The sequence below is a fragment of the Stigmatopora nigra genome, chromosome 2 (assembly GCF_051989575.1).
Source record: "Stigmatopora nigra isolate UIUO_SnigA chromosome 2, RoL_Snig_1.1, whole genome shotgun sequence".
In the NCBI taxonomy this organism is placed as follows: Eukaryota; Metazoa; Chordata; class Actinopteri; order Syngnathiformes; family Syngnathidae; genus Stigmatopora; species Stigmatopora nigra.
In genome coordinates, this window is record NC_135509.1 from 8,790,323 (window position 1) to 8,803,634 (window position 13,312).

The 13,312-nt window shown below is 40.1% G+C and overlaps 1 protein-coding gene across 10 annotated transcripts in view; it reads right to left on the reverse strand.

Annotated features, from left to right (window-relative positions):
* The window catches only part of frmd4a (FERM domain containing 4A), a 78,964-nt gene that overhangs the window by 18,776 nt on the left and 46,876 nt on the right, over window positions 1-13,312 (reverse strand). For 9 of the 10 annotated variants that reach the window (XM_077736275.1, XM_077736251.1, XM_077736259.1 and 6 more), the window contains one exon: window positions 4,005-4,070. In XM_077736275.1, coding sequence (XP_077592401.1) covers window positions 4,005-4,070 — 66 coding nt within the window. Of the gene's footprint in view, window positions 1-4,004; window positions 4,071-6,581; window positions 6,932-13,312 lie in introns of those variants that run through there. The other variant, XM_077736267.1, reaches the window with a different exon arrangement.

Consider the following 13,312-nt stretch of genomic DNA (forward strand, 5'->3'; position numbering starts at 1 on the left):
TCACTATATCTTGATTATCCAACCAAGTGAATGCAATAAATGTTTATTCTTAAACAAAACCAAAAATGACTAAAATGTGAAATATGAAATAGGTGTGAAAACCGACGCCAATTTGTTCCCTGCCAATTAGAGCCTTCAAACGCCTTCATTTGATCCAAAATGACATCAACGTGCTATTTTAGCACATTAGCACATTTGAAGCCAATTTATCTAGTACAAATCAAATTCTTCATAATTGGTGTCTTGTGAAAGACATTTTAGTGTTTTCCTCTCATCTGATTTTCCGAACCACTTTGCCCTTGTTAGGGTCGCGGGTGGTGCTGGAGCCTAACCCAGCTAACTCCAGGCCAGAGGCGGGAGACACCCTGAATCGGTGGACAGCCAATCGCTGGGCACAAAGAGACAATGGGCAACCATGCACACAAGCCTGTATTCATAGTTTGAGAGTCGGCTTTTAACCGTGAAGATTCTTTTTTGGAGAAGACACGCAGACTCGCACCATTAGCACCGCTGCTAAAGGAGCGCATCTTCCTAACAATCACCCCCCCGAGATCCGTTCCCATCTACTCTACGCGCACTAGCGACCACAGTGACAGAAGCCACTGGGAGCTATTTAAAGAGACGGCGGTGATGATGTCATCTCAAGCGCACACACACACACACACACACACACGTAAACATGGCCACTGACCTAGATCATGTCGAAGTAAGAGCGCCTACGGTGAATTTTTCTTTACCACCAAAGCGTGAGAGATAGAAATACTTCAGTTTCAGTAGTTTGCTTTTGTAAAAGTAGAACAAAAAACAGCAGGCTCACCAAAGCCTGCATTTGACTCACCCTGCGAGGATAACAGGCAAAGCTAATGCATGGGAACAGTCGTTTTGGAACGGCAATGAGTGTTTTGGGGTCTTTTAAAAGCCGTAGTGTGGTCTCTAATTACCACGCAGCCGTCAACAATTCGGAGCTATATCAGCTATTATTCGAAATCCGCACAAACCACGGCGGAATACGCTTTGAGCGACGAAAAGGGACGTGACAATAAAAGTCTTGTCGCCAGGGAGATGACGGCAGCAGAAGCAAGCCTGGGAGCTTTGTCTTGAGTTATTTCCTGTGAATACAGCTGCACATGTGCTACGCTAAAGTGTATAATTGGATTTGGCTCTTTCACTTTGTATTATCCGTCAGGTGGTACAACAACAACACATAACGTTTGAAAAACTGCAAAACCCTGCAAAGAAACTGCGAAAACGACAAGTAAAAAAGGAAAGTTTGTGTCCAATTCTCGCTTTTGGAAATAGCAGTAACACTCTAAAGTCGATTTGATTATTTTATCACTAAAATAAAACTGGCCTGTATCTGCTACCAAAACGATGCTGTCCGGTCAGAATGGAATGAGAGTCTTGCACCGTCCGTCAAGGTGCTCGGTGTTTTAGTACTATTTGGTCGCCAGTCAAAAGTTTACTGTTGAAGCCAGCTCTCAAAATTATAATCATGAAAGAGAGTTTAATATCTAAGAGAGAGAGTTTAATATCTAAGAGAGAGAGTTTAATATCTAAGAGAGAGAGTTTAGTATCTAAGAGAGAGAGTTTAGTATCTAAGAGAGAAAGTTTAACATCTAAGTACTGTTTAATATCTAAGTACTGTTTAATATCTAAGTACTGGTTAATATCTAAGTACTGTTTAATATCTAAGTACTGTTTAATATCTAAGTACTGTTTATTATCTAAGTACTGTTTATTATCTAATTACTGTTTAATATCTAAGTACTGTTTAATATCTAAGTACTGTTTAATATCTAAGTACTGTTTAATATCTAAGTACTGTTTAATATCTAAGTACTGTTTAATATCTAAGTACTGTTTAATATCTAAGTACTGTTCAATATCTAAGTACTGTTTAATATCTAAATACATTTGACCGGCGACAAAAAGGGACCAAAAGACCGGCGACCAAAAGACCGCCGGCCAAAAGAACGGCAACCAAAAGACCGGCGACCAAACTGAATCTCTTATATATCTATTATGAGGTGGGTAACAAGATGGGATTCTGAAAGAAACCATGGCGACAATCTGGCCCATGACAAGTATGAATTTGATATTTTAGCCTCAGGGAGTGATGGCTATGTATCCTTTTCCTTTTTTTTTTTTTACAAGGGCGGTATATCAGGTGGTATCCTTCAAGGTTTATAACATAGCCAATCGGCACGCTAGCTTCCTGGTACATAGCTGCCAGCCAACGAGGCGTCGCTCCATAAACAAACCACGAGAGAACTCCCTCTCAAAAGGTAAGAGGAAGGTAGTAAAGGAAGGACGTCGGGGGGAGATAAAAAGCAAACGACCCCTACGGGATTTAACAGCTGGCCAATGTTACAAGTCGCTGACCCGGATGAGATCAAAATTTCAGAGGTGAGACAAAGCTTGCCAGGAAAGAAGAACTTTAGGAAGCGCTTTTAAATAATTAGGATAGCATAAAACGGTCCACATGAGTATTTTTTCAATCTTGTAGAATTGAGACAACAACACACCTGCAATCCAATGTTTTTAAACAATTTGATTCTATGAGAATGTCTCTCAAAACCTTTGACCGCCGAATTGGTTGTTTTGGTTGGGCGGCCGGAATGGTTCAATACACTGGTGAGTGGGCAGATGATTGGACAGAAAGATGGATTGGTGGTCTTTGTTTTTTCTGACTTTATGGATTGATGGATGCTGGGACAAATAGAGTGGTGACCCACTGTTTTTTTTGTAGTTGGATTGTGAATATGATCCCGAATTCCAAATAGAGGCATAGAAAAATGTGTGGAAAAAATGGCAACAATATGCATGGATGCATACATAGATGGATGTGATAAGGTAGTGGTTCAGTTGGGTTTCGAGGCAGTGGGAATTGGGAGGGGGGTTAACGGGAGGCTGTGAATCGGAAAAGTAGCTCAACTGTGCAAGCTAGGAGGAGTAAGAAAGATGAGAGGATCACTTCTACCATAATTGAATCAAAGTCAGCAGACCTATCTTGGCTATAAACGCTGAATTTTCTCCAATTATCCATTAAACTTTTGACTCACTTTTTGGTGACCATCTCCAGAGTCTCCCCATTTATTTAAAAAAAAGTGATTCATTTGCGATGACTCTCAACTTAAGTTACGAAAAGGGGCTGATTTTGCAATTAATGGACTAAAAAGTCCCCAAAACACTAATTTGCAGCTTGTTAGTATGCTTAAGAGAAAACCCTGTTATCTAAGAATTTAATTGAAATTCAAGGTCAACTTTTAAAAAATGTGTTTAATGAGCCATTCATTGCAAGTTAAATCATTGGCTGCCTTTGACAGCATATACTATAAAAAACATGTTCATTCAGCCTTCCCAGTTCAAATGAATTGGACATCTTCCAATAACAGTTACTGTAGTCGAAATAAGGGTGATAGCCAGGCTCGGCTTTGGAGGATAGACAACTGAGGGAGGTTAAAGGTCACTATTACATGGGGCTTTCTCTTTGATGATATCCACAGTAGTGTAAAATGCCATTTTATGGTAGCCTGGGACATCTTGCGCTCTTCACTGGGGTCAAGGTGATCACTCAGGAACAGATTTAAGCATTGCTAATGTACTGCTACTGGCATCTGTCCGTTTAATGCCTTTGCGGTCAGGTGGACGTGAGAAAAGTGCAAAGTCACCTAGCGCTGACACATTTTTTGCTTGGTCAGCAGCAACTGTGGTCCCCTGTGGGAGAACTAACCGCCATAACAGTACTCTTCCCTCACGCGGAGGAGGGAAGAGAAAAATAAGCTGAAACCTGGTTTTAAGACTTGCAATCCCATTTTTTTTCAAGAAAAGTTTTGCGGATAGCAATATTGATGACCAGGAAAACGGATGCTAAACATTTATTTTCAGTTCCGCTTATCCTAAATAGATCCTAAGACAATTCAGAGTGCCTAACATCATATTTACAAAAAAAAGGCATGCCAGATACAAAGTATCGGAACGGGACATCACAAGAATCAACTCACCTGGACCAGGAGCTCCAGTTTCCGATCGTCCAGAAGATGGACCTGACATCGTCTCCCCTCCGTCATCTGCGGGACATAAGATGTATTGTTCAAAATCTGTTGCCATTTTTAGTCACACCCAAAAAAACATATATTAATCAATATTTGCTTGTGCCCTCCCACTTCAAACGGATTGGACATCTAGTACTGTGAACGGCAGACAAATTCTGACTAAGCTATTTTATAAATTATAGTAGAGTCAAGTGAATATGCAATAATTTAGTATGAAAAGCAACACTATTTCACAGATTAGTGTTGAATCGGCAAAGTTAGGTCACTGAGTACTCTAAAGACACAAAAGCTCATCTGATGGCGGACCTTTCCAGCAATTCCTCTTTTGAGCGCCATCCATCAAAGGGCCAACTCCGACGACAACAATGCTGCGGTCGTTTGTCACATTGTTTGAATGGTGGACGCGATGTTGGCTGAAATGTGGGGCCAAGTCCATAAACACACAGCTCGCCAATGATCAGCTAAACAATCCAAGCGGTAGACAAAGCTCAGATAAGGCTGTCAAAAAACGTCTACACGTGGCAAAATTCGCAAAAGATAACCTTAAAATCGCAGGTGTGTAGGTTGAGTGTCTTTTGAATCTGAGAGAATTTAGCCTATTGTGTCTCTTGATTTTTTAGTATTTAATTGGCTCGAAAATTTGCATCTCAGTGGTCACGTATAAAAGCCCCCTAAATCCAATCAAATGATAATATTTATTTTCAATTACCAAGAGAATAGCTGTTGCGTACCCTGAAATACAGTAATCCCTCGAATATCGCAAAGTAGGGTCACCCTTATTATAACTTTTTTGTGGGTTATGCTAACGAGTCTCAGCGTGGATTTTCACATTTTTATGAATTTTTAAAAATCTATATAATTTGGGAAAAAATAATAGCAGAAAAAAATCCAGAAGTAGTGAATTCAACATAAATTAAGACGTGATAATCGAGGGATTACTGTACTTTTATATTTACAACGGTCATCCCCGACTGCTTTTTGAGCCAAAATCAGTCATGGCAAACCCAACACCACATGATAATCACTCAAGATCATCTCAGAGACATCCAAAAGTCTGGTATTATAACTTTCCGGATAGACCGGGTGTGTCCGCAGCATGGTGTGGTAGTGGTGGTGGGCAAAAAAAAAAATCATGACTACGCTAACTGTCTGAGCTTTGAAGGTTTCTGCTAACCCCGCCCAGTCACCACTGACAGATCTCCTGTGGTTTAAGGCTTTGGATGGGGTGCACCTGTGCACACAAACACATTTACTTTCCAAATCTTTTCGCTTTCATCTCGGATTTACAACTCAGTGTTGACACTGAATACAAGTCATTTTAATGAGCTACCTCAGGGGAGTGATTGTGACAACAGTTTTATGTTTTTGTTATCCATGTGTTCTTGGGAGTAAACGTTGCCGTTGGAGCGTATATTCCATAGCTCTTCATGTCTAAGAACTAAAAGACTGTTAAAAAAAGCTGTGCCACATTTTAGCTTTGATAATACAAAGTTGCGTTTTTGGTGGAATTTTTAATATTGAAACCATCTAAATAACAAGGTCTATAACAACAGACAAGAAGTAATGAACTTTTTCATTGTATTCTAAATTATGAGATGCAACTAGTATGGGTAGTTAACGCTAGTAAATTGGTGCTCAAGTCAAATATATTACATAAAGTTCTATAAAAAAACAAATTATATTTCATCCCTGCTGATTTGCATATTGACCATTTCAGATCGAAGATTTCCCAAATTCACTCTGTGGGACAAACCAATTATGTTTTTGGGAAATATTTTATTGTACTTTCATGGCAAGGCAGATAGAAATCTTGGTATTCTTATATTTAACTTCTGGGGTCAGTCTTTCCACCAAAATGACCATGAATATTAAACCTTTATCGTTTACTGACTGGCTGCCAGTTTAATCATTTTTTTGGACTTCTAGCATTGCCAATGGCACTAACAGATGAGCATTCATGGCCAATCTGGGTACCAGATTTTTATTTTTAAATGAACACAGATCCTCACTCCACAAAAAAATATGTGATCAGGACATCTCTAACTCAAATTGTGTGATTTCCAAACAAATCACCTGCGTTAAATAAATAAATAAATCCAATTCATACAACCAGGTCTAATACAAAGTACGTAGTACATGAGTGTCATAGAACTGCTTTTAATAAACGAATCACAGTAACCAGGATAATGCAAATGCAACAAATCACAGACTTGGAGGCTTTTTTTCCTTCATTTTAGGGTCCAGCACAAACACTTTTGGCTCCTTGCTTTGTGGTACTGGACAAACACTGCTGAGCTTTTTTCAAAAGCCAAAAACAATAAAGTCTATAAATAGAGCCAAGTGGGAGAAAAAGAAGGAGAAAAGGCAACGTGGGAGAGTGAAAGCATTGCTCGGATGAAGGAAACACAATCCAACACATCAGCATGTCAACACAATCCGTGCAGTCAAATGCATAGAAACCCAATTTTTTGCACTGCAATTTTTTTTGGGGCCAGGGCAGGATGAAGGCTTTATTGAAATATTTACCTTCAATGAGAAAGATCTCCAGAGCAAAAAATAGAACAAGGTTTAAGGTAAAAAAAAAAAAAAACAGTTAGTAATCCCCCAAATCAGACAGACATCCGTCAAACAGCAACCGTCCATGGATAAGAGTAGGTGGATACAGGTTCGCATCCATGTTGGCAGTGACCACTGACCGGGAGAAGCGGCTCGCACGCCAGCCTCCCTTTCACGTCTCGCGATCAAAAAAAGGATAATCCGAATAACTAGCAGGTTGCAGTTACTCTCATCCCTCCTTCTCCTGGTTTTAAATGGAACGAGTTTCCTCTCCTCTTCCTCTTTCTCCAGCCGCTGCCGCCACTGGCGTCAACGGTGAAAACCATAACGGTGAAGCGGACCGTACCATGTTGCAAAATAGAATTGGGGTGGACTGACGCACAGCCGGCTAAAATGATTTCTCAAGCTTGAACTCGAATTTGCTTTTTATTTCAAAGTTTTGTTTTTTGGTAACCAAGTACATGAATACTAGAATTATTCATGCAAGAGAGAGAAAACAAAGTGCCTGGCGTCGGTGTTCCAAAACCGGCCACCCCCCTTTCTCGAATATTCTTAGTGGTCCCGTGCGTGCACTGCACTTTCGCGTCGACAGTCAAAACATGTGATGATGCGTCCATTCAAGTGACAGTAAACATGCACGCGAGTCAGTTAGTTGTCATGCACCTTACTATATGATAATAAAAAGTCAATTTACTCATATGAAATGTGAGGGAAAGGCAGTGCCTTGATCATGCTTATGCCAGTGGAAACAATTTTGTTTGGCTAATTCACAGACTAGGTAGTAGTTAGGAAAAGAGGGAAATTCATTTTAAAAACACTAAGTGTTGGAAATACAGGTCTATTTTGATTCAGAGGGGCCATACAGAATTACTAGTTATTTAAAAGATGTGGACGTAAGCGAGGTTGCAAATTGGAGTTTAAAATGCTACAATGAAAAGTGCACATTTCCATAGACTCACAAGGGGGAAACAAATTGAGTTTCCAAATGGATTGCTTTGCACATTTGGCCTTTCTCCATCCCTCCACTTCCTGTCCGCGCTGCACCGACACAAATCTCGCTGCGCTCGTGTTACGGGAAGACAAATTGGAAGCTGGGTTTCACCTGAAGAGTGGCTGCCACGATCACAAAGGCAACATAATACAATCACGTCCAGCTTTTGCCACCAAAAATAGAAACGCACGGATAGGCAGCGTTTTATTTGCCTGCTATTCTTAAACTAAAATGCAGTTCCATAAATGTTCTTTAAAATCACATTCATTAGCCCTTCACAGTCAAAACTGATTGGACATCTAGTGCCGTCAAAGGCAGCCGAGTTCAATTATTTAAAAAAAGAAGTGGTATCCTCTCCATTTTCACTTCTAAGTGCACCCTTCCTGGATTTTTTTGTGTTTCTGGATATTTTTGGCTTCTTCCCAGACACCGGAAACGGCCTCGTCCAACTTAAACATCTCCAGATGAGTCCTTTCCCTGGCTTTAACACAAACACCCGTTTCTTGTTTTCCTTTTCCCCTCAGTCAAATACATATCTGCCTTCATTTGTTATTTCCTCTGTTTGCCGTCACAAGGGTTCGATTGTTGGAGTGTAAAATGGAACAGAATGAGCTAAAATTGACGGACCGGGCCGTATTACCAAAGGTGGCCTGGCGGAGGCAGCACGGTTTCACAACACATCCAGACTCCAAAAGAAGAAGAACGAGTAGTAGTCGTTGGTGTGAACGATTTGCTGGCCTCTCAAAGGGTAAATTTTGTGTTTAATGACTCAAAAACTGTGGGGTCGTTACCAAAATTCTTGTCAACAAGGTGTCAAATTCAAAAGACAATGCAAAAACTATTTAGAACATCAGATCCCATTTTCTGAACCACTTTATCCTCATTAGAGTGTCCAATCAGCCTACTATGCATGTTTTTGGAATATGTGAGGACCTTGGAGTACCCAGAGGAAACCCACACAGGAGAACATGCAAACTCCACACAGATGGACGTAACCTGGATTTGAACCCACGACTCCAGAACTGTGTAGCCAACGCGCTAACCACTTGCACCAACGAACCGCTATTTAGATTATGACAAATGGCCTGCCAAAACCAAAATTTGGGACATTTTAATTAATGTTTACACCTAAAAAATTGCTTGATTTTTTTTCTTTTGATTTTTGTAGATACAAAATGTGATTTTGGTAGTTTGGTCAGGAGTGGTGTAGTAAAATATGGAAGATTCTTGGTTTGACTTATCTAAAAAAAAGCCTATTTGGAGCTGAAGTTCAAATGACTGTGCCTTAGATTGACAGCTAGTATAATTTGGCTCACAGGACTATTCTTTTCTCTTCCTCTGTTTGTAAGGCAACAAATTTATCCCAAAGCACTTTTCAGCACTGTTCAGCTGGGATCTCAAACCACAATAACACAGTAGAGGTAACTTAATTGCGCGTCTGCAGTCGTTGACCCAGTTCAACCATTCTTTAAATCCTTTCCCGATTCACTTAAAAGGGTGCTTTGTGTCTATAAATGTCCTGTTGCCACTTTGTCAAATCTGTCTGAGGTAAAAAAAATTGTCAGATTCTTTTTCGAAACATTTCTTAATGAACACTCCAATAAAAGAGGAACAAAGAGTCTTGCGCTTTAGAAATATCTTTTCTTTGTTTAAAGTGCATGTTTCTGATTTTTTTTTGGGGGGGGGGGTTTAACTGGAACCACATTTTAAGTCTGTCGCGGGCGGAGCTCGCAGACACACACGAAAACACACACCCACGCATATACACACACAGTGGAGCAAACAAAACAGATCGCTCCCGGTCAGTAGATTCTCGACACATTCCTGGCTTGACCCTCCCTGCGTCGTTTCAACTGTGCCGCCAAAAGATGATTTTATTTTATCATCCTTGGAAATAGGCCTGGGTGATAAATCAAATTAAGGAAATAATTGAATTGATCTCACTTGGTTATGTAGTTTAGTTTATATTGCTAAATAGTTATTATTAGTGCAATCATACCTCTACTTACAAAATTTTCAGGTTATGAAATGTTTTATTTGCTAATTGGTGACTGGAGATACAAAAAAGATACACGTTATGAAATCGCCCTATAAGTAAATGCATTTCCTTATCCATTATTTTATTTTGAATTCCCCTTATTAAGCAATTAAAAACTGCCAATGCAATGTGGCACATATTTTGACACACACTCAGAGGGCACACGTAAAAGTCTACAATGTACTACAAAGTGGACGGCTTTTCTAGAACGGGCTCTTGCCGCCGTCTGGTGGAAAAACATGGGTATTACATCTATAATGGCCGCAGAGGGAAATATTTCAGCGGCCCAGTGCATATTTTCAATACTTTCCTTATTATTATCTCTCATTTTAGTGTTTCCTCACACCTTTCCTACAAAAATGGGACACTTTGACCAATTTTAAAGGGTTTCTAGTTGTGTGAGGACCGTGGAAGAGACTTTACATATAAAGTACACCTCTACTTACGAAATGTTCAAGTTAAGAAAAAAGTCTTGAAACCAATTAATTTTGTCAGTAGAAGTACAACTATCTGTTTACACATTTGGCTTTACTACATCACTACAACACAAAGCACATAAAGCCAGCCAACTGAACACTATAAAACAATGATGCCTATTGTTTACAATTTTTGTTGAATCTTTACAAATTGCAATTGCAAAAATCGTATTTGTCAGTTTCCTAGCTGTGAAACAAGCCCAGTGAGCTACGCGTGACTAGCGCGGGACCCTGTTTTTATCAATGGCGGGATCGGCGCTAAGCGACAGCCCGGGGGAGCATCGCCTCATGCTTACGCCTGCTCCCTTTATTCCTTCATAATTCACAAGGTGAGAAATCCACGGAGACCCTCGGCTTCGGCGCGGCTGGAAAGGCCAGGTCTCCCGCACGGGACTATTTGATCATTCACACCGGCTACATTTTGAGCTCAAGGTGACACACTAGTGCTCAGGTGGCCAATTGGCGGCCCGGGGGCTAGATCCGATCCCGAACGGTGATGGTATGGAACCCTAAGGCTGAAAGAGTGACTAGCATGTGAAATTGGCCGAGTACAGCGTCAATTCCACGGATGCATCGTCATGAAAAATGAGCTCCCTCATCTGCAGGGAGAACCCTCTGGCGCCGCCTTCTTCTCCAAAGGGAACTGTCAACATAAATGTATTGAATGTCCGCCATTTGGCCTCTGCGCCTCAGGCGGGGTCTGGGCTCTCGGGGTGGATAAAAACAAAAAAATCTCAGTTTGCTCAATAAATAAAAACTAACGCCAGATTCATCTTGTTTTTTTCCGATTTGATCCCTCATTTTTGGGAATTTTAGGTAATTTTACAGTCCATAGAGACTTGCACCTTGATTGAATTGGACATCTGGCACTGTCAATGGCAGCCATTGAGTTGAAAAGACGAATCAGTGCCCTAAAAAAGCATCAGAATTCCATTTGCCGAGCGAAATCCCGTGCGCCCCGATTTTACACAAAGCCCGAGCGATTTTAGGCGTCAATACACTTTGATTGCACATATCTTAATTCAGACGTATGAATAATTCAGGGTACAGATGAAAGCCGTCGAGGGGGATGCAAGATGGAAAATGGAGCCCTTTTTTATGAGCATTTTATCCTTGAATGGTAACGTATACAAGCCAATGAAAGCATTGAGCATTTGTTGACATGTCAAAATGATGAGATTACGATGCAAACATTGCCATTATACGAGGTACATCTACTAGTTCTACGTTTTCTTTCTGTATTCCCAATAGCAAGTCATTTTGTAGAACGCTATAAATCTCCGTTCAGTAAACACCGCGTGGCTATTATATCCATGCAAACAGAGGATCTAAAAGTCCCCAGTGGGATTTCCTCAGATATTCACCAGATTCCCTTTATAATCCGTCTGGATTACCATCCTACACTGGAGGCCCGAACCTTTCAACCCAAAACATTATAAACCCTTTTATCCCCCCCGCAGTTAAACCGAAGGACGACCAACTTTTCCCTCCAATAGTATCAGAAAAAAAGCCATCAGATTTACCAAGCGTGACCAATTTCACCATTTTTATCGTGTTTAACGTCAGAATCAAATCCAACTGGCCGGGGTGCGAAATATCTGTTTGCTTTTGGGTAGATTTCTTTGGGATTTGCTTTCGACTCTCCATGCCTTTGAGTGTAAAATTCTAATATCCTGCTCTCATTAAAACTAATGTGTGGCCTTAAATTAGATTTAAGTAGCGGGGTGGCCACGTGGTGAGGATGTATATCGTAATTAATGGGTGGAATGAAGGCCTGGTGTAACTTTGGATGTGACGTGGAACTTCACAAACAGACAATTGACTTCTTGAAACTCATTGGCTGGTACTGAATGTAATAGATGAAGTGCAGTTCTAAAAATGAAGAGTTTTTTACATAGACCACACAGTCTCTTTGGTAAATTAGCTCTTACAACACTGAACTCAAGGGCATATTCATACCAGAATTTGCCATGGTGTGGATTTTTAATAGGCCTTTGTTCACTTCCAGCTAAAAGGAAAAAAAATAGTGCATTTTTTTTGGAATAACCTGCAAAAAATGGATTTTCTTAAATATGAGTCACAGTTTTTCCATCGTTTAGCAGTATATGATACTCAAGTGCGACTTTGTATATATATATTTTTCCTGTATGACCACTGATGACCTATTATGTTGATATTTTTAGGCTATAGTTATCTGAAAAACTAATATGTTAACAGATGTCTATTTAGCCAGTTATATTTTTAATATATCATTTTACTATTGAGGAAAATAATGAACATGTATGTTTATTTTTCATCAATCAAATAATTCTATAAATAGAATAAATAAATTCATTTGGGGGGAGCGTGGGATCGATACCCAATCGGTAGCGAGGTGATTGTGAGTGCAAATTGTTGTCTGTCTCTACGACTGATTGGCGACCAGTCTATGGCAGTGCTTCTCAATTATTTTCAGTTGAAAAATCAAATGTAACTTCTGTGAAATGACCAAATTTTGAAAAAAAAAATGGCAATGGAGTGTCAAAAATGCTTTCCAGACAAACTCTACAAATAATATGTTATCAGTTCAGAGTTACTTCAAACAACGACAGTGCCGAGGCCGGCCAATCAAAAACAAACACAGATCCAGCGAGTTGCAAATAAATTAGAAAATGACTCTGGTCCAAGAAGGGAAAAAGAGCCAAAAAAGGCTGCTGGGAAAGCGGAGAGACAAAAAAAGCTAAGCTGCACTTTCAAACCCTTGGGAAAGGAAAATATTTTAGGGGGGAGGATTTTCTCACATACTGACCCTGACTTTGGCAAAGACAACAAAGATTGGGACGGCGAAAAAAAATCCTCAGAAGGACGTCACGTCGGTTCGACTCTGCGGCTCGGCTAGATGCTTTTTTTTTGCCATTTCGAGACTCAAAACATACTCAAAATATGCATCTTTATATAATTTAAAAAGAAAAAAAAACAGAATAAATTCTGAGACACTACCGTATTTTCACGACTATAAGGCGCACCGCATTATAAGGTGCACCCTCAATGAATGACATTTTTTCCATATATAAGGCGCACTGTATTATAAGGTGCACTGTACTATAAGGCGCACTGTCTATTTTGGAGAAAATGTAAGACTTTTAAGTGCGCCTTATAGTCATGAAAATATGGTAATTGCTATTGACTTCCAGGTATGAAGCACTCACTCACTACT